The sequence below is a fragment of the Hyperoodon ampullatus genome (assembly GCF_949752795.1).
Source record: "Hyperoodon ampullatus genome assembly, chromosome: 20".
NCBI classification, from domain to species: domain Eukaryota; kingdom Metazoa; phylum Chordata; class Mammalia; order Artiodactyla; family Ziphiidae; genus Hyperoodon; species Hyperoodon ampullatus.
This window is the reverse complement of record NC_136933.1, coordinates 23,853,331-23,879,822: the sequence shown is the minus strand read 5'-3', so window position 1 is coordinate 23,879,822 and position 26,492 is coordinate 23,853,331. Positions and strand designations below refer to the sequence as shown.

The following is a 26,492-nucleotide window of genomic DNA, read 5'->3' as shown; positions in this document are numbered from 1 at the left end:
ATGAAGAGAAAATGGGAAGCAAGACTGAAGCAAATTGAAGAACGAGCATCCCGTTATGAGAAGGAACCATTGCCCTTGGAGTACAGACCAAGATTGTCTAAGCCAGAAGAACCACCATCCATTTGGAAACTATTTCATCGGCAAACTCAAGCTTTTAATTTTGTTAAAAGTTGTAAAGAGGTAATTTTTCTCATCTTTTTTTTAGGGCTACTATACCTTAAGATTTCCAAAAAAAATCTGTTGTTTGTCTTCATTTCAGTCCACATATTTTACCAGAAGAATTTAATTGCTATCTTTTTGTACTATTTAGGAAAGATATCCATGAATCATTAACCATTTACTTTATATTAATAATGAAAAAAATGACATATCTAGTGCCAAATAGTTTAAAAAATTTGTAATGACATAGAAATGAAGCTATGCTTAGAGGAGAAGTGACTGTATTCATGGACTGAAAAATAATAGAATGAGTGTAAGAGTTAAACTAAAATATAAAATAATACCCACAGAAATATCAGGAAATAAGTAGAGTGTGAGATTTTTTTTTTTTTGGTCTGCGTTGGGTGTTCGTTGCTGCGCATGGGCTTTCTCTAGTTGTGGCGAGCGGGGGCTCCTCTTCATTGCGGTGCACGGGCTTCTTATTGCGGAGCACAGGCTCTAGGCGTGCGGGCTTCAGTAGTTGTGGCTCTCAGGCTCTAGAGCACAGGCTCAATAGTTGTGGCGCACGGGCTTAGTTGCTCTGCGGCATGTGGCATCTTCCCGGACCAGGGCTTGAACCTGTGTCCCCTGCATTGGCAGGCAGATTCCTAGCCACTGCACCACCAGGGAAGCCCAGAGTGTGAGATTTTAAGGATGAAATTAGGGATTGGAGATTTGAATTTAAATAGTCGCAAATGAAAATGTCTCAGATGTCATAGCTTAGAGTTAATAAGCCCTAAAACTTACATCATAGTACCAAAGCACACGTTTTTATCTCTCTACTGTCCCTTTTGTGCTTTGGAGTGGTAGAGTGGATTTATCATAATTTCCAACACATTAGGAAAATGGGAGGAAGGAAGTGCTTGCTACATGCTAGCCTCACAAAGGGAATGGTTCTCAAAAATAAACAGGTGTGTATTGCACATCTTTTTTTGTTGGGCACTGTGGGGAATATAAAGAAATATAACGAAAAGATACATCTTTCCAACATAAATCCATAAATATATTGTGATTCTGAAAATTGATTATATATAAAAACTCAAAATGCTAAAAGTTTTTAAGGAGGAGGACCTTCTTTCCCTGGTAAACAGAAGCTCACTCATATCTCATCAGAATAGTTTAGGAAATAGAAGAAAAGCCTTTTGTGTGCATTTTGTGTAACCCTAATTCAGGTATCAGAAATTAAAATACAGATTCGCTTAATCTTGACTTAAAAAAAACAGCTGTATGATTGCTGGATTTACCAATCATCAGTTTATAAAATTTATCTCAAGAAGATTTTTAATAGGGTCGGGTAACTTAGTCTTTTTATGATTTCTCTCATGAAAATGGAAGTTTAGTTCCTTTATAGGCTCAACAGCTACCTTTAGCTAAGTGGAAACAAAAGAACTTGTGTATTCCTTTTCTATGGGAAAGAATAATGCTGCATTTTAGAATGTTCTGCATTTTAAAACTTTCCTTAAGCTTTTAAGATTTACATACAAATATATTTTTTAAAATGGTTCTTATGTATTTTTTATATACTCTAGGAAATTTATTAACTTTAGTCCAAATTATTTACAGTAATGTTCAGGTAGTTTTAAAAAATAAGTTCTTTTTCATAAACTGGCAGATAAAACTGTAATAGGAAGTCAAACGAGTGACTGAAAAATGATTTTTCTTTCTTTTTTTAGTTTTAGTCTGGATGTTCTAATTGTTTCTGCCTTGAACATGTATTATTACCTGAGTGACTAAATATAAATAAATACAAATAACTAGATTTTGATTGGCATAGATTTAGTGATTAATTTTCTTGTTTTCAATAATACAAATGTTCCAGTTTTTGAAAATTTGAATGATAAAATCTTTATGAACATTTAATAGCTACAGTTGATTTTAAATTTGCATTTTACTAATTTTTTGAATATTATTTTTGGTTGTATAAAGGACGTTCATGTATTTGCTTTGGAATACAAAGTGGGCGACGGACAACGTATTTACCTCGTAACAACGTATGCTCAACTTTGGTTTTACTATGAATCCCGGTAAGTAGCTTTTAAAGCACAACACATTAAATTACATTTCCTTCATCTGGAAATGCTTGTGAAATTAAATTAGGCTGCCTTGGCTTTCGTAGTTCTCAGTCACGCAGTTAGTTACTACTTTACTATTAGAATTGAATTCTGGAGTTTCCTTGTGATAGCAACACTGAATTATCTCACCAGGTGCTAGGAGAGAGAAATTGCGTGTGTTTTGAATTCTTGTACCATGTGATGACACAATTCCCACCATCACTTTTCTTTGTTCAAATTACTGTAAACCTTTTATTTGTATATGATGCCACTAAGCAGTTTATCATTTACTAATCAAGTCAGCATTTCTTCTTAATAACCCATCTTAAAGTCATACCTCTTGATTCCAGTGAGAATGAAACTGCACATGTGAGCATTGAAAGCTCATTGAAGTCAGGTGATTCAGAATGTATGTAACCAGTTTTTAAAATATTCCTAATGAAAATATGGAACTTAAAAATTCTCATTAAAAAATTCATGGAATCCCAAGAATATGTGATTGTGGGATCACAGTTTGAGAAAGTTCTTAAACAAAATTTGCTTCATGGTGATACCAAAAACATGTAGAAGTGTTACCTGATATCAAAATTATCTGTGAATAAATAACAGTATGAAGTTGACTATATTTTCCAGTTAAATAATGTTACAGAAAATGATTGTTAGATCTTGTTTGATGGAAACTCTTGATACTGTGTTCCGTCAACCTGTGGTAAGCAGTTGTTCACTTTATCTTGTCTTCATTATGTCATAGTTATCTGTCATTACATCACAGTTAATATACTATCTTGAGATACAAGAGCAACTTCTGTGATTTAAAAGGTATGAGATATAAACCTAACAATCTTGAATTATTCAATTCAGAAGAAATCTCTTACACTGCTATGAAGTTATTCCTGAAAATGCTGTGTGCAAGCTTTATTTTGATTTGGAATTTAACAGACTCGCCAATCCAGGAGCTGATGGGAAAAAGATGGTTGCATTACTCATTGAGGTAAATTACAGACTCAGGTTTTTCTCCTTATATCTACCTGTGTATCTTTTCATTCACTCATTCATTCGTTAAATGAATCCAACCTATGTAATATATAGGTTCTGTGTTTCTCCTTTTTCTTGTTACTCTTCCTTTTGACCTCGTTTCTTTTTTTTTTTTTTTTTTTTTTTTTTTTTGTGGTACGCGGGCCTCTCACTGTTGTGGCCTCTCCCGTTGCAGAGCACAGGCTCCGGACGCGCAGGCTCAGCGGCCATGGCTCGCGGGCCCAGCCGCTCCGCGGCATGTGGGATCTTCCCAGACCGGGGCACGAACCCGTGTCCCCTGCATCGGCAGGCGGACTCTCAACCACTGCGCCACCAGGGAAGCCCGACCTCGTTTCTTAATGCCACTTCTCTGAGTAAACTTCTGAAAAGGAGGAAGGTTCAGTTTAAGTCTATATATTTCGTAATATTGTTGTATCAAAAAAAACTGAGAGGACTTCCTGGTGGTGAAGTGGTTAAGAATCCACCTGCTAATGCAGGGGACATGGGTTCAGTCCCTGGTCCGGGAAGATCCCACATGCCGCAGAGCAACTAAGCCTGTGCGCCACAGCTACTGAGCCTGTGCTCTAGAGCCCACGCGCTGCAAGTACTGAAGCCCGTGTGCCTAGAGCCCGTGCTCCGCAACAAGAGAAGCCACTGCCGTGAGAAGCCTGTGTACTGCAACAAAGAGTAGCCCCGCTCGCCACAACTAGAGAAAGCACACACACAGCAACGTAGACCCAATGCAGCCAAAAATAAATATATTAAAAAAAAAAACCCAAAAAACTGAGAAAGGTGGCAGTTTGGGAATTTTCTGTTTCTTAATTATATATTCTTTTGCATTACAAATAGTTGACTCTGGTGAAGATTAGGTGAAGTAATTTTTACTGAAAAATTGAGTACTAAGATAAACTTCAAGAAAATTTTGATAAAAATAGTATCAGAAGTTTCGAGCTGGCAGAAATTTTGGAAACTATTCTGTCTTACATCATCATAAATGAGGAAGCTAAAGCCTAGAGAGACTTAATTCCAACTCCTGGTCCAACAACTAGTTACTGGCAAAACCTGGTCTAGAACTACAATTATCATTTCTCTTTGTTTTTCACAAAGAGAAAAAGTGTAGTTCTAGTATATATTTTTGATTTAGCAGTGTCAACCAGGAAGTTAGTAATAAAAGGAATATGGGCTTGTGCAACTAAGCTCTATTAGGTTAGTTTATAAAATCTTTTAAGATTGTATTAAGGTGTACTAAAATTATATTGACTATTATTTGGACTCAGTAGGTATTAACATTAACTATTTTTTGTTTTAGATGTTAACTGTAGATGACTCATTTTATAATGTTAAAAATACATCCAAATTAAAATGTTTTTGATTAAAAATATCTGTTGATTTTGTCGGATCTCTACATGTTTTATTTTAAATTTATTTGAAAAATGTATGCAAATACTGTTTTTTTAAAAAATCATAATGTCAGCTTTCTCCTGACTTTGAAGCAAAAGAAATATACATAAGTTCCCCCCAGCCCTCCCAAAAAACAACAGAAAAGTTATGTTTTTCTTAAGATAGCCATTGGACCCTTAAAAATAAATTTAAATGTTTTATTTCATTATAGTTGGTAAGTTATATTTAATTTTTAACCTTAATTACATTTTTAATAATCCATAGATATTGACTCTTTTCTAGTGTATGATACAATTCTACAGTCTAGGGTAGGATTTGTTATGTGGGCTCTGTGTGGCCAACAAGGAATTAAGATTCAGAGATTTTCACTGGCACTTTAATATGGTGATACTGTTAAAAAAGAAGTATTAGTACTTCATTGTATTAGAAACTGGAAACTTATCCCTAATGGAATCAACACTAGTGCAAATCCCATTTATAACAAGAATAAACACTGGTATGGGAAAGATCATGTAGGTGTTTAAATTTTTTTCCTCCTAATTCTTTATACAATCTTATCCAAATTAGTCTTGAACAACTAATCTTTAACATCAACAAAAGTTGGAAAAAGTTGTAGAAGTCTGAGTTTAAAATTATACAGCATTTTTATTTAACATGATCATGTTGGTAGAAAAGTTATTAGGATTATTTTACTTAATATAACCTTTACAAATGATTATATTGAAATTAATTTCATTTACTGGTTACTTTGTATGTTAACAAGTGTATAATACAATAAGTACTTTTCCTTTAGCGTCTCTGTGTGAGGAGGCATAGGTTAGCTGTTATCATAACAGATGGTTAATAAATAACTGGCTAATAGTAACTAGTGATAATATGTAATGCCCTTTGATACTGACAAATTTTTTTTTTTACATCTTTATTGGAGTATAATTGCTTAACAGTGGTGTGTTAGTTTCTGCTTTATAACAAAATTAATCAGTTATACATATACATATGTTCCCATATCCCCTCCCTCTTGCGTCTCCCTCCCACCCTCCCTATCCCACCCCTTCAGGCGGTCACAAAGCACCGAGCTGATCTCCCTGTGCTCTGTGGCTGCTTCCCACTAGCTATCTACCTTACATTTGGTAGTGTATATACGTCCATGCCTCTCTTTCGCTTTGTCACAGCTTACCCTTCCCCCTCCCCATATCCTCAAGTCCATTCTCTAGTAGGTCTGTGTCTTTATTCCTGTCTTACCCCTAGGTTCTTCATGACATTTTTTTTCTTCTTAAATTCCATATATATGTGTTAGCATACGGTATTTGTCTTTCTCTTTCTGACTTACTTCACTCTGTATGACAGACTCTAGGTCTATCCACCTCATTACAAATAGCTCAATTTCGTTTCTTTTTATGGCTGAGTAATATTCCATTGTGATACTGACAATTTTTAACTGACAATTCCAGTAAGCCACTTCTGCCAGATGGAATGACTTCTGGTGCTAAAGCATTTTGTAAAACTATGTTGACAGGTAACATTGCTCAAATAATCATATATTTTTAACTTCTGGATTTTACAACTTAAATACTTAAATAAAAAACTTTTAAAGTTGAGGTATAATTGATTTACGATATATTAGTTTCAGGTGTACAACAGTGATTCAAAATTTTTACAGACTACATTTATAGTTATTATAAAATATTGGCTATATTCCCTGTAACTTAAATTTTTATTTAAAATTTAACTTGGGAAAAGGAACTTAAGGGGACTATGATTACTTTTATTATCTACAGTTTTTACGTTTACTCTGTATAGCTCCAAAGTACATAACTAGACTTTATTCATTTATCAAAATTTTTTCAGCCTCTTAGTGTCAGTGTGCCTAGGCATTAACAATACAATGGCTAGCCCAAAGAGACATGATTTCTGCCTTCACAGAATTTATCATGTAATGGAGGATAATAAGTTAGGATAGATTTAGCTGCCATAATAAAGACCTAAAATTAAAGGGGCATAAGCAAGATAGAAAGTTATTTCTCTCATGTAACATCTGGATGTGACTCCATTGTATTAGGGGACTAGGCCTGTTGCTTTGCTCTTCCTAAGATGCCATTATTTACATTGTCCAAGATGGCTCAGCACCACTGTGTCTACATTTTAGACAGTAGAAAATGGGGAAGGGGTGAGCATGCCCCTTTCCTTTAAGATTATAATGTAGAAGTGGAATACTTTCCTTCTGCTCACATCCTCTTGGCCAGAACTTAATCACATGGCCACACCTTACTGCAAGGGAGTCTGGGGAACATGGTCTTTATTCTCGATGACCTCATATCTACCTAATAATCAGGGTCCTATTTCTACAGAAGCAGGAGAGAACAGATCCTGAGGGATATTCTCTATGATATAGAGGAAACCTATCAAAATAATCACAAAAATTGCAGCTGTTGTAAGTACTACAAATAGAGGTAGAATATGTATGGGGCAATTTGATGTAGATAACGAAATTGAGGAAGGCTTCTCTGAGAAAGAATTTACTGAGGAAGAGTAGGATCAGAGAGCATGATGGGAGGTGGTATGCTATAATACCAAAATAACATTAATAAACACAATTTACTGCATAACTATTTGGTATCTAAGTGTTTGGCAGTTTACAGACATTTTTGCTAATCCCAAGATAACCCTGTGTGGTGTTTGTTTATTTTATTTTTTTATTTTTTCAACATCTTTATTGGAGTATACTTGCTTTACAATGGTGTGTTAGTTTCTGCTTTATAACAGAGTGAATCAGTTATACATATACATATGTCCCCATATGTTTTCCTTCTTGCATCTCCCTCCCTCCCACCCTCCCTATCCCACCCCTCTAGGTGGTCATAAAGCACCGAGCTGATTTTCCTGTGCTATGTGGCTGCTTCCCACTAGCTATCTGTTTTACATTTGGTAGTGTATATATGTCCATGCCACTCTCTCACTTTGTCCCAGCTTACCCTTCCCACTCCCCATATCCTCAAGTCCATTCTCTAGTAGGTCTGCATCTTTATTGCCATTTTGCCCCTAGGTTCTTCATCACCTTTTTTTTTTTTTAATATTCCATATATATGTGTTAGCATACGGTATTTGTTTTTCTCTTTCTGACTTACTTCACTCTGTATGACAGACTCTAGGTCCACCCACCTCACTGCAAATAACTCAATTTCGTTTCTTTTTATGGCTGAGTAATATTCCGCTGTATGTATGTGCCACATCTTTTTTATCCATTCATCTGTCGATGGACACTTAGGTTGCTTCCATGTCCTGGCTGTTGTAAATAGAGCTTCAGTGAACATTGTGGTACATGACTCTTTTTGAATTATGGTTTTCTCAGGGTATATGCCCAGTAGTGGGATTGCTGGGTCGTATGGTAGTTCTATTTTTAGTTTTTTAAGGAACCTCCATACTGTTCTCCATAGTGGCTGTATCAGTTTACATTCCCACCAACAGTGCAAGAGGGTTCCCTTTTCTCCACACCCTCTCCAGCATTTATTGTTAGTAGATTTTTTGATGATGGCCATTCTGACCGGTGTGAGATGATATCTCATTGTAGTTTTGATTTGCGTTTCTCTAATGATTAATGATGTTGAGCATTCTTTCATGTGTTTGTTGGCAATCTGTAAATCTTCTTTGGAGAAATGTCTGTTTAGGTCTTCTGCCCGCTTTTGGACTGGGTGGTTTGTTTTTTTGATATTGAGCTGCATGAGCTGCTTGTAAATTTTGGAGATGAATCCTTTGCCAGTTGCTTCATTTGCAAATATTTTCTCCCATTCTGAGGGTTGTTTTTTCGTCTTGTTTATGGTTTCCTTTACTGTGCAAAAGCTTTTAAGTTTCATTAGGTCCCTTTTGTTTATTTTTGTTTTTATTTCCATTTCTCTAGGAGGTGGGTCAAAAGGGATCTTGCTGTGATTTATGTCATAGAGTTTTTTGCCTATGTTTTCTTCTAAGAGTTCGATAGTGGCTGGCCTTACATTTAGGTCTTTAATCCATTTGGAGTTTATTTTTGTGTATGGTGTTAGGGAGTGTTCTAATTTCATTCTTTTACATGTACCTGTGCAGTTTTCCCAGCACCACTTACTGAAGAGGCTGTCTTTTCCCCACTGTATATTCTTGCCTCCTTTATCAAAGATAAGGTGACCATATGTGCGTGGGTTTATCTCTGGGCTTTCTGTCCTGTTCCATTGATCTATACTTCTGTTTTTGTGCCGGTACCATACGTGTGTGGTGTTTCTTAGTACCTTCGTTTTGCAAAAGAGAAGACTGAGGCTTCAGAAGTGACTCGTCTTGTGGCTGCACGGCTGATGCTTTTAAGCAGTTACGTGTGCCAGCATTGGGCCAACTCTTTACTCCCCTTTTCTCTTTGCTCCCTACAACAACCTGAAATGTTAGGTTCTATTATTATCCCATTTTGCAGTTGAGGAATGTTAGGTTTGGACTTGACTAAAGCGACAGAGCTGGTAAGTGGCAAAGCCAGAACTCAAACCTTTCTGACTCCTAATCGTGTGCTCCTAACCCTGCGCTCGCTACCTTCCTATAACGCGTAACTGCTTTCATTACTAGCATCACCTACCCCTGGAGGCCACATTTTAACTCATAGATAATATTTAAAGAGATGCTTAGGACTTCCCTGGTGGCACAGTGGATAAGACTCTGTTGCTCCCAATGCAGCGGGCCTGGATTCGATCCCTGCTCAGGGAACTAGATGCCACATGCATGCCGCAGCTAAGGAGCCCACCTCCTGCAATTAAGACCTGGTGCAACCAAACAACAAACAAATAAATAAATATATAAATTAAATTTATAAAAAGAAGTGCTTAAAAAGAAATATTTTTATTGTGATTTTAGAGATTAATGTATAAGATAAATTGAATTCTGAGAGGACTTTAACCCTGAAGCCTATGCATTTTTAACATAAACTGTATAATAATTTAAATATGTATATTTCAGTAAAATTGTTATGTAATAATCTGATATCAAAATAAAAAACAGATTAGACTTGTACCAAGATATTTGAATTTTGCTCATGGAAAAATTTTAAAACAAAAAACACTAATTATTGATGTTTTACTTGTGTTTCCAGCATGTTTGTAAAGCACTTCAACAGTTTTACAGGGTTAGTTGTTCAGCTGAAGATGTTCTCAACTTGGATTCTAGCACCAATGAAAAATTTAGCCGCCATTTAATATTTCAACTCCGTGATGTGGCATTTAAAGATAATATTCATGTTGGTAAGTGTACTGTTTTTTTTAAAAAGTCACAATTATATTAAAAACTTATGTTTTCCTTTCCTCTTAAAGTTTTGTATTTGTCAGGTTTTATGGCCATTAACCTGTCCTAAAAAAAAGAATCATGATTTTTCATGTTTTCAGGATTGACCTTTAGTTCTAGATCTATCTTGCTATTCTAGATACATTTTAGACACATTAATGTACTCAGGATATCCTTGGCATTCGTGCCTCTTGCTGTAGATACTGGGATGGCCATGCATGCCCTGGTCCTGGTTTCTGTTCCAACGGGAGTCATTTCAGAAGTTTTCTGGGTAATGCAGGAGAGGCCTAACTCAAGTCTTATCTGTGATGCCTCAGATCTGGATTTCTGACCTTCGCTTTAGCCTTGCCTTAGCTTTTAGTACATGAGAACTGGGCTTGGGTTCCAGGCCACACTCACAAAACCTTGTTTATTGTTCCAGGCCAAACCTTAGGGTTGGAGAGAAGTGTAGATGTGTAAGCCTGAAAGTGTAACCAGAGGATTAATTCCAGGACTGGACATTTAGAGATATAGGCCCAGGTATAAAATGAAGTCGGTCCAAAGGGGAACAAATAGGCAGAAAGGGAACACTGAAAACCAAGATCTGAATAAAGGCCAAAATCCTGAGTGTATATCAGAGCAGGGGTAGGGCAAGCAGTTGATTGACTGAAGTTCAGGTAACAGGTAATCCATTCCAGGACAAGTGTCTGACAGTTTCCAGGGTACCAAGGGCAAAAGGCATGAACATAGTCACTAAAAGACTGGCATAAAAGTCAACGTCTAATTGCTAGATTGGGGTAACACTAGGTCACAGGGGTCTAGTGTGCCGTATACCTAGGACTCCTTATTATCTCCCCATTTTCTTTTAGTTTAGTTGGACATCTCTTTTCTGTCTCTTTCTTTCATCCCTTGGATGTTAGTAATTGTTGAATCTGTCCTTGTCCCTTTGTTCACTCCGTCTGTAACCTTAATGATCATCCACTGTCATGGCTTCAGTTCCCATCTGTGTGTTGATGACTCTCAAGTCTTTATCTGCAGCCAAGACAGTTCTCCCATTAAACATCCCCACACAGACACTTGAAACTCATCTTTTCTCCCAAACTTGCTCTTTCTCCTGTGAGGTGTATATCCGAGTGGTATGACCATTCACCCAGTTACCCAAGTGGAAATGCTGTGTCTTGCTTACTTCTTTAGTCAGCTAGCTAGATTGATCTGATCATACTACTGTGTGCCTCAAACCCTTCCAGGATTATTCCTTGCCTTCAGGGAAGAGTCCAGGTGTCTTAGTTTGCATGATGAGGCCCGTTGTGCACTGGCCTCATCTCTCACCACTTGGCACTTCTAACTCTGTTCTTCACTTAGCTCCCACGGGGGCCACATTTTCTGTAGTCCTTAGGCCTCTGCACTTTTTTTTTTTTTTTTTTTGCGGTACGTGGGCCTCTCACTGTTGTGGCCTCTCCCGTTGCGGAGCACAGGCTCCGGACGCGCAGGCCCAGCGGCCATGGCTCACGGGCCCAGCTGCTCCGCGGCATGTGGGATCTTCCCGGACCGAGGCACGAACCCGTGTCCCCTGCATCAGCAGGCAGACTCCCAACCACTGCGCCACCAGGGAAGCCCCAACCTCTGCACTTTTTGACGCTGCTGTCTGACCATATCACCTGGTCTGTTAAGACTCAGTGTAGGTATTGTCATCTGAGAAGGCTTTTCTGTCACATCCCAAACCCTAAGACTTAGGTTCGTGTTCCCTCTGGGTTGCAGAGCGTGCCCAGTGCCTATCATGTCAAAGCCTTCACTGCTTCCTGGGGTAATTTCTTGTTTTGTCTTCTCTATTCTACTTAATGTTTCTTTAGGGCATGGATTGTTTCTTATTCACTATTGTATTTCCAGAGCTTATCAGATAGTAATGTCTTTATCAGTAATAATAATATAACAGTAGCAGCAGCAGCTACCATAAGTACAAGAAGTCACTTAATATTTGCTGAATGAATGACTGAACGTTAGGTGGCTCTGCTGTCTGGTGCGGGGGGTAGAGTCCTAAGCAGGTATTTCTTTGATTCCTATTTACTCCTCGTGGTCTGCTCTGGCTCCTAGCCACGAGGCTAAGCACGGAGATTTGCTGCTAGGCGGAAGAGGAGAGTGGAAATTTGACCGGTAATTAGCAGTGTCTCCAACAGATAGCTTCTGAGGGCAGCTGACGTTGAAGCTGGGCTTTAAATCAAATTCCATCAGGCAAAGATAAGAAAGGCTTTACTGTCAGAACAGCGTAAGCAAAAGTATAGAGGTAAGAGTTCGTGACTAATTTGGGGAGCAGTGGGAGTCTAGTGTGGCTGGAGTGAGAGGCACGGTCAGACCTGGTAAACGGGATGCCATCCGCGGCTCCGATCCTCCAGAATTATGAACTGTCAGAACCAGAGGTGCAGAGATTATGAAGTAGTCCAGATTCACCACGTTGGTTCCCCTCCCTCAATGTATCTCTTGGTGACATTTCTACTTCCTTTTGTCAGCCTTTCAGAAAGAGGAATTAGGAAGTGTAAGATCATAGGATGTTAGCAAGATGTACAAATTTGATCTCCTTGAAATACTTTCCTACCAGCCTGCCATAGAACCTGAAATTTCTATGATCGATACGTTCTTTTGAGTTATTCCCAGCCAATAAAATTGTCCCTGTATTAATGATGAGGGAGGGTGATACTATCGGGGAAGAGCAGCAGAAAGCAGCGTCGTTTGCTGGAGCCGGTGTTAGTGTTAAGGTGGTTGCGCCGTCCATCGTTCTAGCCCAGCCTCCTAAGCATGGTCTTGGCAACTGGTTCTGCAGCCACGCCTCTTGGTGTCAAGTAGGTGTAATGTTACATTTCCAGGAAAATTTACTTTATCAATTTGTGTTTGGACTGCTTTATTGTCCTTTGATATATCATGATTTCTTTTTGCTCAGTATTTACCTTATTTCCCTCATTCCAGAGATAATCATGTCTGTATATGATTGCAAGGATCAAATTCTTTTGCCTTCATTTTGATTTTTAGTTTTAGAAGATAGTGGATTTGTTTCTTTGAGGAGGGAAGTAATTAAGTCTAATTTGGAGAAAGAGAATTTTGAACTTAGAGCATGTGTATCTTATGATTTAAGGGTTCAGGCTGTCTGGTAAATAAAGTGACAAACCCAGACTATACCAATTGTAAAGACTAAAATTAAGTTTTTCTTATAGTAGTGCATTTCTCCGGTATTGTTCTGTGTGAAGCAACTTAACCAGATTGTTATTTGATTTTATGATACAAATTATGAGAGTTTAAAGAAGCTCTGGATTGTCATACCATCTTTTCTATGTAAAGATAGTGCTACTCATATTTAGAGCTCTTAGAATAAATGTTGAAATACAATAGATGTATTTACTTGCTTTAGTTCTGGACTTTAGTTATTGAGCCACAACCCCGCTCATGACCAGTTATCGGGAGAGGCAGGAGGAGCAAGAACCTTAAACTGATGGCTGTGAATGTCCAGGTTCTTGGGGCGTGTCATGCGAGTGAAGGAGAGAAGATAAGTCCTGAGAAATTTGCTGATGTCCTGACATAGGGAGAGTGTGGCAGCACTGTTTACTTGTGTAAACCTTGCATTCTTTAATCATTGATTGTGAATGTAAATTCTACTCAATTTGTATTCATTAAAATGGCGCTTTTTTTGGTGACAGCATTTGGCCCAGGCCCATACTAGCAACACTGACAAATCATCTCACATTAACCTTCCCTTCTAAGATGATTTGTTTACAAGTTACACCAAACTCCCCTGTCAAAGGGAATTTAAAAAGTAAAGGATTACACAAGAGAAAGGAAGTATAGGAGAGGTATGTTACAGTTTATAATAACAACTCAGTTGTTTTTTTGGTTTTTTTTTTTGTGTGTGGGGTACGCGGGCCTCTCGCTGCTATGGCCTCTCCCGTTGCGGAGCACAGGCTCTGGATGTGCAGGCTCAGGGGCTATGGCTCACGGCCTAGCCGCTCTGTGGCATGTAGGATCTTCCCAGACCGGGGCATGAACCCGTGTCCTCTGCATCAGCAGGCGGACTCTCAACCACCGCGCCACCAGGGAAGCCCAACAACTCAGTTTTAAAACCAGAAATCGAAAGTAGAAGCCTTACTATGTAAAATTGTCCTGTGTAGATTTGTGCCTAGATCTTGTTATAGTTTGCAGAAAAGAATTAGATTAACGTTTTTATTTTTCCTTTAGGTAATTTTGTGAGAAAAATTTTAGAGCCTGTTTTTCACTTAATTGCTACTGAAGATGATGATATGACTCCAGAGACAGTGGGCCATGAATTTTCCCATTTTTCTGAAACACCAGTTAAACAAGGAATTTCCTTTAGCAAAAAGTCCACAGATAAGAATATAGGAGAGAGCTGGACAACGAATTCAAAGAAACTGGAGATGCTGGGGTCAGCTAAGCAAAGCAGTCCTGATCTTTCATTTTTAATTGTGAAGAATAACATAGGAGAAAAGCATCTTTTTGTAGATCTAGGTAAGTAGAATTGACAGCTCTCTGTTGGACTGTCCTTGTGTACTTCTGTGAGAGACCAGTCAGTGCCCACTTGTCACTTGGCTTAGGATTCTTACTGCCACCACTGCTCCACAACGACTGGGGTCACTAGCAGAATGTGATCAGTGAGCTCAGGTGCAGGAAATCTAGTAGGTTTCTGTTAGGAGATCTTAAAGGGGTCCTGTGGGACATAAGCAGCAGGCTGGCCTGAGCTCCAGAAGAGAATGGTTGTGGCTGGCTCCTGCTCTGAAATGTTCACAGGATTCATGACAGGGGACAGTTGGATAGCAGTCTCCAATGCTGCTGACAGGTTTAATTAGATGAAATAAATTGTAAAAATAGGTACACTGTAAAAATGGAGCTATTATGTGGCAAAGTAAGCCTGGCGTTTTCTGCACTGAAGAGCTTTGCAGGGGTTATTTCATCAACTTCCTACTATGATAAAACTGGTGGCTTCTTCAGCTGTGCTCTCTTCTGCCCTGCTTGCTTCTGGTCTCTGAATCTGAGGATATATGAAGCACTGGCACAAGACCTCAGCCTGTTTAGGTAACACACAGGCCAGTCAGGACCCCTAATTCAGCTGAGCTCCAATTTGGTGAACTAAACCTCATTTTTATGTTGAGTTCTAGCTTGTGATTTGAAAAGCCATAAGAGCAGCATTTTTGCCATTGATGGTTAGAGCAACTCAGAGAGCTTCAGTGTCTACAAGTTGAAGAAAAGTAGGTTTAAGCTATAAGCAAGATTACCAGGCCAATCAGGCTGAGAATAGGAAGTGTTCCTGCTGTATTGCATATCTTTCTAGCACCCCTGACAACCAAGTATAAGAATTTGGAAATAAAACAGGCATTCCTTGTTTTATGACACTTCACAGATATTGTGTTTTTTACAAATTAAAGGTTTGTGACAGCCCTGAGTCAACCACTGATATCGCAGTTTTTCCAACAGCATTTGCTCACTTTGTATCTCTGTTTCACATTTGGTAATTCTTGCAATATTTTATACTTTTTCATTATTGTTTTGATCTATGATTAGTGATCTTTGATGTTACTACGATGACTCGCTGAAGGCTCAGATGGTGGTTGGCATTTTTTTAGTTATAAAGTATTTCTTAAGGTGTGTATATATTTTTTTTTTTTTTTTTTTTGCGGTACGCGGGCCTCTCACTGTTGTGGCCTCTCCCGTTGCGGAGCACAGGCTCCGGACGCGCAGGCTCAGCGGCCATGGCTCACGGGCCCTGCCGCTCCGCGGCATGTGGGATCCTCCCAGACCGGGACACGAACCCGTGTCCCCTGCATCGGCAGGCGGACCCTCAACCACTGCGCCACCAGGGAAGCCCAGGTGTGTATATTTTTAAAGACTGCTGTTACACCCTTAATAGACTATAATGTAATATAAACATAACTTTTATAAGCACTGGGAAGCGAAAAAATTCGTGTGACTTTATTCTGATATTTGCTTTTATTGTGGTGGTCTGGAACTGAACCCACAGTAGCTCTGAAGTATGCCTGTAGCTTTCAGTGTACAGGTCTTTCACCTCTTTGGTTAAATTTATTCCTAGATACTTTATTCTTTTTGATGCAATTGTAAGTGGGATTGTTTTCTTATTTTCTCTTTCGATAGTTTGTTATTAGTGTATAGAAACACCACAGATTTCTGTATATTGATTTTGTATCCTGCAGCTTTACTGAATTCATTTATTCTAACATTTTTTTTGGTAGAGTCTTTAGGGTTTTCTACATATAGATGATCCCTGACTTAATGATGGTTTGACCTACCACTTTTTTTTTCCCACTTAAAATATTTTGACTTTACAGTGGTGTAAAAGTAATGTATTCAGTGGGAACCGTACTTCGAATTTTCAGTTTTGATCTCTTCCTGGTCTAGTGATATGTGGTATAATACCCTCTTGTGATGATGGGCAGGGGCAGTGACAGTGAGCTGTAGCTCACAGTCAGCCATGCAGTCAGGAGATAGATCAGTCACAATCATTTTGTATCCAGACAACCATTCTGTTCTTTTTACTTTCAATATACTATTCAATAAATTACATGAGGTATTCAGTGCTTTATTACAGAATAGGCTTTGTGTTAGATGATTTTGCCCAACTGTAGGCTAATGTAAGTGTTCTGAGCACATTTAATGTTGGCTAGGCTAAGCTATGATATGCAGTAGGTTAGGTGTATTAAATGCGTTTTCAACTTATTGGGATGTAACCAGTTGTTAGTTGAGGCAGACCTGTATAATATCCGGTATACAAGTATACAATATATCTGCAAACAATGACGGTTTTACTTCTTCCTTTACAATTTGGATGCCTTTTTTCTTTCTTTTCTTGCCTAAGTGCTGTGGCTAGGACTTCCAATACTACATTGAATAAAAATGACGAGAGTGTGCATCCTTGTCTTGTTCCTGATCTTAGAGGAAAAGCTTTCAGTTTTTCACTGCTGAGTATTTCTAATTGTGGACTTGTCATATGTGGCCTTTATGTTGAGGTATGTTTCCTCTGTATCCACTTTATTGAAAGTTTTTGTCATAAGCGGATGTCGAATTTTGTCAAATACTTTTTCTGCATCTGTCGAGATGATCATATGATTTTTATCCTTCATTTGTTAATGTGTTGTTACATCACATTGATTGATTTGTGGATGTTGGACTGTCCTTGCATCCCTGGAATAAATCCCACTTGATCATGGTGTATGATCCTTTTAATGTAGTGTTCAAGTTGGTTTGCTAATATTTTGTTGAGGATTTTTAGATCTATGTTCATCAGTGATACCGGCCTGTAATTTTCTTTTCTTATGGTATCCTTGTCTAGTTTTGCTCTCGGGGAATTTTGGTCTTGTAAAGTAAGTTTGGACATGTTCCCTCTTCTGTTTTTTGAAAGAGTTTGAGAAGGATTGGTATTCTTTGAATCTTTGATAGAATTCACATCTGAAGTCATCTGGTCCTAGACTTTGCTTTCTTGGGAGGTTTTTGTTTACTGATTCAGTGTCCTTACTAGTACTTGGTCCATTCAGATTTTTGCTTTCTTTATGATTCAGTCTTGGCAGGTTGTATGCTTCTAGGAATTTATTCATTTACTCTAGGTTGTCCTATTTGTTGGCATATAATTATTCATGGTAGTCTCTTATGATCCTTTGTGTCAGTTGTAACGTCTCCTCTTTCATTTCTGATTTTATTTATATGAGTCCGCTCTTTTTCTTGGTGGATCTACCTAAGGTTTATCAATTTTGTTTATCTTTTCAAAGAACCAGCTCTTGGTTTCATTGATCTTTTTGTTTTTTGTTTTTTTAGTCTCTATTTCATTTGTTTCTGCTCTGATCTTTTATTTCTTTCTGTCTGCCAACTTTGGGCTTCATTTGGTTTTATTTTTCTAGTTCCTTGATGTATAATTTTAGATTGTTTATTTGAGATTTTTCTTGTTTCTTGAGGTAGGCCTATATCACTGTTAACTTCCCTCTTAGAACTGCTTTTGTTGCATCCTGTACATTTTGGTATGTTGTGTTTCCATTTTCTTTTATCTCAAGGTATTTTTTTATTTCTCCTTTAATTTCTTTGTTGACCCATTGTTTACTCATTAGCATGTTATTTAATCTCCACATACAAGTGAATTTTCCAGTTTTCTTCTTATAATTAATTTTTAGTTTCACACCATTGTGGTCAGAAAAGATGCTTGATGTGATTTCAGTCTTCTTAAATTTGTTAAGACTTGCTTTGTGGCCTAACATATTATCTGTCCTGGAGACGGTTCCATGTGCATTTCAGAAGAATGTGTATTCTGTTGCTTTTGAATGGAATGTTCTGTAAAGTCCATCTGATCTAATGTGTCCCTTAAGGCTAATATTTCCTTACTGATTTTCTTTCTGGATGCTTTATCCATTGATGTAAGTGGGGTATTAAATTTTTCTACTATTATTGTATTGCTATTTCTCCCTTTAGGTTTGTTAATATTTGCTTTATATATTTAGATGCTCCTAGGTTGGAGCATATTTGTATATAAGTATTTACAAATGTCCTTTTCTTGTATTGACCCCTTTATCAGTTATCGTTACGTAATACCCTTCTTTGTCTCTTATTACAGTCTTTGTTTTAAGTCTGTTTTGTCTGATACAAATATAGCTATTCCAGCTTTCTTTTTGCTTCCATTTGTTCGGAATATCTTTTTTTACCTCTTCACTTTCAGCCTGTGTGTATCCTTATGTCTGAAGTGCATCTCTTGTAGGCAGCATATAGATAGGTCTTGTTTTGTTTTGTTTTGTTTTTAAAGGAAAGCCAACATTGGGGGAAGATGTGGAATCTTTTTTTTTTTTAATTTATTTTTATTTTTGGCTGTGTTGGGTCTTTGTTTCTGTGCGAGGGCTTTCTCTAGTTGCGGCAGGCGGGGGCCGCTCTTCATCGCAGTGCGCGGGCCCCTCACTATCATGGCCTCTCGTTGTGGAGCACAGGCTCCAGACGCACAGGCTCAGTAGTTGTGGCTGACGGGCTTGGTTGCTCCGCGGCATGTGGGATCTTCCCAGACCAGGGCTCGAACCTGTTTCCCCTGCATTGGCAGGCAGATTCTCAACCACTGAGCCACCAGGGAAGCCCGGTCTTGTTTTTTCATTCATTTAGCCACTCTGTATCTTTTGATTGGAGAAGTTAGTCCATTTACACGTAATTATTGATAGGTATGTACTTATTGCCGTGTTGTTAATAGTTTTCTGCTGTTTTGTAGTTCCTCTGTTCCCGTCTACTTTTCTTGCTCTCTCCCTTTGTGGTTTGATGACTTTTCTAGTGGTATGCTTAGTTTCCTTTTGTCATTTTGTGTATTATCTACTATAGGTTTTTACTTTGTGGTTACCATGAGGCTTGCATATAACAACTTATAGTAGTCTATTTTAAGTTGATAACAATTATTTAATTTTTTTGGCTGCGTTGGGTCTTCGTTGCTGCGCGCGGGCTTTCTCTAGTTGCGGTGAGTGGGGGCTACTCTTTGTTGTGGTGCGTGGGCTTCTCATTGCGGTGGCTTCTCTTGTTGTGGAGCATGGGCTCTAGGCGCGTGGGCTTCAGCAGTTGTGGCATGTGGGCTCAGTAGTTGTGGCTGACGGGCTCTAGAGTGCAGGCTCAGTAGTTGTGGTGCATGGGCTTAGTTGCTCTGTGGCATGTGGGATCTTCCCAGACCAGGGCTTGAACCCATGTCCCCTGCATTGGCAGGTGGATTCTTAACCACTGTGCCACCAGGGAAGTCCCTAGTTTTATAAGTCTTAATCCACTACCTTTACTATATATTTACCTTTACCAGTGAGATTTATACTTTCATTTTTTTAAAAGACTTATTTATTTATTTATTTTTGGCGTGTCAGGTCTTAGTTGTGGCATGTGGGATCTTTGATTGTGGTGCGTGGGCTTCTCTCTAGTTGTGGCGTGTGGGTTTTCTCTCTCTAGTTGTGGTGTGCAGGCTCCAGGGCACATGGGCTCTGTAGTTCTGGCGCTCGGGTTCCAGAGCGCGTAGGCTCTATAGTTTGCGGTATGCAGGCTCTCTAGTTGAGGTGCGTGAGCTCAGACGTTGCGGCACACGTGGGCTTAGTTGCCCTGCGGTATGTGGGATCTTAGTTCCCTGACCAGAGGTGGAACCTGCGTCCCCGGCATTGGAAGGTGGATTCTTTACCACTGGACCACTAGGGAAGTCCCCATATGTTTTCTTGTTACTAATTAACACCCCTTTTATTTTTTCAGTTTAAGGAAGTCCCTTTAATATTTTTACAAGGCTGGTTTAGTGGTGTGGTGATGAACTCCTTTAGCCTTTATTTGTCTGGAAAACTCTTTCTCTGTCCTTCAATTATAAATGATAACTTCAGGTAAAGTATTCTTGGTTGGAAATCTTTTTTTATGTCAGCCAGATTGAATATATCATACCACTCCCTTCTGGGGTAATAGTCTTATGGGGGTTCCCTTGTATGTAACAAGTTTTTTCTCTTGCTACTTTAAGATTCTCTCCCTTTAACTTTTGGCATTTTAATTATAATGTGTCTTGGTATGGGTCTCTTTGGATTGATCTTATTTGGAACTCTCTGGGCTTCCTGTATCTGTATGTCTGTTTCGTTCCCCAGGTTAGGGATGTTTTCAGCCATTATTTCTTCAAATAAGTTTTCTGTTCCTTTCTGTCTCTCTCTGTCTCTTTTTTTTCCTCTAGGACTCCTTTAATGTGAATGTTAGTCTGCTTGATGTTGTCCCATAAACCCCTTAAGAAGTCTTCACTTTTTTTTTCCATTCTTTTCTTTTTTTGCTGCTCTGATTGGGTGAGTTCCTCTGCCCTGTGTTCGAGTTCACTGATCCTCTCTTTTCCTTCATCTAGTCTGCTGTAGAACCCCTCTAGTGTATTTTTCAGTTCACTTATGGTATTCTTCAGTTCTTTGATTTATGTTTGGTACTTTTTTATATTTTTCTTTTTGTTGAAGTTCTCATCGTTTTCCTCCATTCTTTCCTGAGTTCGGCAGGCATCTTTATGACCATTATTTTGAAATCTTTATCAGGTGAGTTACTTTTCTCCATTTCATTAAGATTTTTTTCCCTGAGGTTTTATCTTGTTCTTTCATTTAGAATATATTCCTCTGTTTCTTCATTCTGCTTGACTCTCTGTGTTGGTTTCTACCCATTAGATGAAACAGCCACTTCTCCCAGTCTTGAAGGGTTGGCCTTGTGTAGAAGATGAACTTTATCATTCAGTCCTGTCTTAGCTCATGTTGTCACAAACCTCTGTGCTTGTCCAAGCAGCCTATTTTATATATATAATATATATATATATATATAATTTTTTTTTTTCATTTTGCGGTACGCGGGCCTCTCACTGCTGTGGCCTCTCCCGTTGCGGAGCACAGGCTCCTGACGCGCAGGCTCAGCGGCCATGGCTCACGGGCCCAGCCGCTCTGCGGCATGTGGGATCCTCCCGGACTGGGGCACGAACCCGTGTCCCCTGCATCGGCAGGCGGACTCTCCACCACTGCGCCACCAGGGAAGCCCCCCCCATTGTATATTTAATAGCTCCTAGTAACTGAGTGTGTGCCAAGACCAGTCAGTGCCCCAAAGGGGAGGATCTCAGACAGCACCTAGATTCAAGCTGATTGGAAGCCAGACCTTCAGGCAGCAGCTTTTAAAGAATGCAAGTATATACACTCCTGTGGGATCACAAGCTTAAGCCCTGCTAGTCACCAGAGCCAGGCAGTCTGGTTGGGCGGGAGTCACAAAAATTGGGGCTCCAGATGAGTGTATAAGCTCCTTTCTGAGAGATACTGGTGAGCTTTAGTGAGGTGGAGGGAGAGTGCCAAGATGGTGTCCACTGACCTCCATTCCCTAGGAGCCCCTAAGCTCCAGGACAAGCAAATAGGCCTCTTTGTTAGAAAGACTGGGGTTGTGTTTAAGTCTGCTGTCTGTGCAGTACTCTGGGAGTGGTAGTCTACCAAGAGCTGTTTCTCTGATTGTTACAGCTCCATGGGACCCAGGATCACAAGCTTCCCTAACCTCTAGAGCCAGGAGATCAAGAGGTATCTGGATGGTAGCCACAGAAACTGTCACCAGCTGTGAAAACCAGGGCAGCAGATGTGTGTAGAAGCTCCCCTCTGGGAGCTACTGGCACTCTGGATCATGGCAGAGGGAGAGCACAAAGATGGCACCCACTGCTGGAGCAAGGCAGAGGGGTGGTATGAAGACGGTACCTGCTGATAAAATAAAAAAGAAAGATGAAAGAAAGATGGCTCCCTCCAGCTTTAGCAAGGCAGAAGGAGAGCAGGAAGGTGGTGCCCACCAGCCTCCATCCTTAGAGAATATCCCAACAGGACCTTGCCCCTCAGACCAGTGCTTTAAAATTAGTAAATGAGTCTCTTTCACATAACGAATGGGCGCTTTTCGATGGGCTGCTTCTGCACTTGACCCTGGGGCTGGTGAGTCTTCATGTGAGCCCTCTAAGAGCCGTTTTCAGTTTTCATGGCCCTGTGGGTCTCGTGGGTGTGAGCCAGGTTGGTCTTCAAATCCAGGTGTTTGGAGGGCTCATCTCTCAGGTGCTGGTCTTAAAAGTTGGGGTGCCTGATGTGGGGTATGAACCCTGTACGCCTTGGGGAGAGGTTCTGGGTTTGCGTTCCCTTCTGATTGTGTGCTGCCGTGCCTGGGGTGGGGTTTGTGGTGAGAGTGCCTGTCAGCCTTTCCTGTCTGCTTCCATGTGAGTTCCCTCTCGTTTGCCTGATGTGAAGGGGCCATTCCGGTTTTCAGACTTTTTTCCACAGGAAATTGTTCCATGTAGAGCTGTAGATTCAGTGTGTCCCTGGGAGAAGGTGAGTTCAGGATCTTCCTATGTCACCATTTTGAACCACAAGCAGGTGTTTTTTCTAATAATACTATACAGAATTAACTTAATATTTGCTGACTATAAAAACAAATCACTGAAAACATGCATTCATATTTTATTAATTTTTGATATAGGAGTTTATACAAGAAATAGAAACTTTCGACTGTATAAATCATCAAAAATAGGAAAGTATGTGCCTTTGGAGGTTGCTGAAGATAACAAATTTTATCCTATACAAGCGAAGACTATTTCCAAAGAAAATCAATATTTCCTCTCTGCTTTGGTCAGCAATGTCAGGTATACAGGACCAGAATTAAATCATTGTGTGTTCATGAATATTTATTAAGCAGTGAATGGCACTGTATATTACTAAAATGTGAATTGTATAAATTTTTTATATCTTGAGTAAAAGAAAGTCATTTCTTTTTTTTTTTTTTTTTTTTTGCTGTACGCGGGCCTCTCACTGCTGTGGCCTCTCCCGTTGCAGAGCACAGGGTCCGGACACACAGGCTCCGCGGCCATGGCTCGCGGGCCCAGCCGCTCCGCGGCATGTGGGATCTTCCGGGATCGGGGCATGAACCCGTGTCCCCTGCATCGGCAGGCGGACTCTCAACCAGAAAGTCATTTCTTAAAATTCTAGGTTAACTGTTCTTTTTTGTCCGTTAACTAAATAATAATAGTAAAAGTTATTTTTTAACCATTTTTCTCTTTATATCCTTTTATGATTATATTTGATATATTTTCCAGTTTTTTTAAAATGATTATTCTATAAAAATGAAAAATGACTTGTATTGCATTTGGAAATATAATTACTGTTAACATTTAATTTTCTTTTTATATATGCACATACAGAAATATAATTTACATAGCCCCTTCATTTAAAACATATTTCTTTTTTTTTTTTTTTTTGCGGTACACGGGCCTCTCACCATTATGGCCTCTTCCGCTGCGGAGCACAGGCTCCGGACACGCAGGCTCAGCGGCCATGGCTCAGGGGCCCAGCCACTCCACGGCATGTAGGATCCTCCCGGACCGGGGCACGAACCCATGTCCCCTGCATCGGCAGGCAGACTCTCAACCACTGCGCCACCAGGGAAGCCCTTGAAACATACTTCTTGAGATCATTATTTATATTGTTATGTCACCTGTTTTATCCACTCAACATTATGTCATGAATATTTGTCAAGTTAATAATTACCAACAATAAATAAAATTGTTGATGTCTGTATAATTTTCCATTACACTGATATACTCTTGTCAGTTCTGTTACTGAACATTTAAATTCCCATGTTTTGGTCATTTTTAAAAAGTGTGAAAGACATCTCTCAACAGAAATATATGCCTTTATTCCCCTTCACTCTGGGCTGGCAATTTTGTTAGTGTAGGACATGTGGTTAAAGATCAGACTAAATTGCCTTGCTGAATTAACTTGTTCTGATTCTTCTCCTTTTTGCCTTTCCTACATATAATTTTAAAGAGAAATTTCATAGAGATAAATTTTAATCAAAATACTTAAAATACACTGCCATAGGGCAAGTTGTGTCCAAATGTCGACTTGATAGCGGTTACTCAGGAGGGTGGGAAGATGTGTTGTTTTTCTCTATATATTTATGGACTACTTAAGTTTTCATAACAAATCTTAGAAGTAACATCAAAGTCTTAGTTTCCTACCTTTAAAATGGAAATAATATTAACATCTATTTCATGGAGTTGTGAGGATTAAATAAGAGCTGTATGTGTGTGCTTACAACAGCACCTGGCACATGGTCTCTGCTCAATAAATGTTAATTATTCGTCCTATCTGAGATTCTAGAGGTAGTGTGGTCGTAAAAATTACATGATTCTTCTCCCCACTGTTGTTGGCACCAGAATAAGGTCACATTCTGTCATGTATGGGAAAAGCAACACAGTCTCTAATAACAGCCTGAAAGTACAGGTAATCTCTTGATTACCTAATCTCATTTCTTTTGTAGTTTCAATATTAATTTTACAGAAGTGGAGAGTTCTTTTACTGAGTAGAGTTATCTTAATTGTCATTTGTGTATCCAACTAAATATCAGGTATTTTTCTTCCTGAAATAAAGGCTAAATTCTTTATGGTTATGAATGTATTTTTGCTTTCAGTTAATTTTAACCTATTTTCCCTTTGCTTTCATCCCACTTTTTTTCTTCCTATTATCCAGACTTTTAAAATTTTGTTAACATAAATTTCAAAGGCTCTGTATGTTTGGGGAATAGTTCATTCTGCAGCTTCAGCAGTCCTAAAGTCTTCTGATTCACTCTGTAGTAGAGGAAAGCATCAGTTTTAAATGATCACCAAACTACTCTTTTTTTATATGGGTTGGATTGGTGCTTTTGTAGGCAAATGTGGCATAAATATCCTAGAACAGTTAGTTATCTGTTGAACAAAGGATTTTATTATGAAACTATTTGAAATTGTGTCCTTTCTGTAGTCACGTCTCTTTAATTCTAATGTTACTTTTTGTTGTACATATTTTCTTCTTCAGATTCTCAGATACTTTACGAATTCTGACATGTGACATATCTCAAAATAAACAAAAACGAGTTGAGCATTTTAACCATACCAGTACTTCAGGTAATTTTAAGAAAACAATTTCCTATGAAAATTTAAGGATGCAAAATTTATTTTGCTTATAAATCTTAAATCTTAAGTATTCATATGTACTGATCCTTCAGAACAACTGGGTTTCTATCCAAAATGGAAAAAGTATAATAATTGATGTATTTTAAAGCTTCTTTACTAATCTTCATTTTATGGTGTTTTGGGGAAAAATATGAAAATGTAGATTGTTTATATAAAATAAACGCATATTAAAATTAAAAAACAAAGTTCTCTTCACCCCTCTGTCCACAATCAAAGATGGGTAACCACTGTTAATAACTGCCTATTTAACCCAGCAGAGCTTTTCCTATATTTCCTGTACATGGAGAGCTTCTGCATTCTTTTAATGGCCATATAATTTTTCACAAAATCTATGTGTTCTTCATTCCTATACTGAAGAAAATATAGATCTTTTTCTAAGATATATATCAACTCTCCAGTAAATATTTTTATACACATATTTTGGGCTATCATTATTTATAATAGTGAAACTGAAAATTTAAATGTACAGCAAAATGGGATTGGTTACATACTGTAAAATACTCTGTAGCCATTTGATTTAAATTTATAAAGCCTATATAATATGAAAAATGCCCATTTATGACATTAAGACTCAAAATTATATGTGAGGTATGATCACAGGTTTATTTTAAAAATATGGATAACATTTTCTTATGTTTATTTTCCTCTGTTTGTTTAACAGTTATTTCTAGACATTCCTCTCATTTCTGCTGTAATATATTTTCCAAAATTTCTTAAATGTGTACTATTTTTGTAGGTGAAATCGGGCTTTATTTTAAGAAGAGTATTCTGTCTTTAAATTTAAGTAAGATTTTAAATAAATTATTTTTAATTATTCCATTAGAGTCTTGGATAGAAAATATGATGAATGTCAGTGTTCTACAGGTAAAGAGCACCGGAGAACACACCTGTGGTAAAGCCGAGTTTATTACTGGTCACCACGGTGGAGAATGCACACCATAGGAAACTGGGGGCATCTCAGTAAAAGGGGGTTAGAAAGGACTTCTTATAGGATTCAGGCTTGAGTTAGATGCTTTTGAAGTCTCCAAGGAAGTGTGTTTGTTTTGAGTTGGGTGCTGTCA

The 26,492-nt window shown here is 38.6% G+C and overlaps 1 protein-coding gene across 4 annotated transcripts in view; it reads left to right on the top strand.

The window, feature by feature from the left end:
• PRIMPOL (primase and DNA directed polymerase) overlaps window positions 1–26,492 on the top strand; it is a gene marked incomplete at its 5' end in the record, with an annotated part of 35,952 nt that continues 9,460 nt past the window's right edge. For 2 of the 4 annotated variants that reach the window (XM_079726591.1, XM_079726590.1), the window contains 7 exons: window positions 1–180; window positions 2,125–2,222; window positions 3,111–3,240; window positions 9,760–9,907; window positions 14,145–14,432; window positions 22,902–23,064; window positions 25,274–25,362. In XM_079726591.1, coding sequence (XP_079582717.1) covers window positions 1–180; window positions 2,125–2,222; window positions 3,111–3,240; window positions 9,760–9,907; window positions 14,145–14,432; window positions 22,902–23,064; window positions 25,274–25,362 — 1,096 coding nt within the window. Of the gene's footprint in view, window positions 181–2,124; window positions 2,223–3,110; window positions 3,241–9,759; window positions 9,908–14,144; window positions 14,433–22,901; window positions 23,065–25,273; window positions 25,363–26,492 lie in introns of those variants that run through there. The other 2 variants (XM_079726592.1, XM_079726593.1) reach the window with 2 other exon arrangements.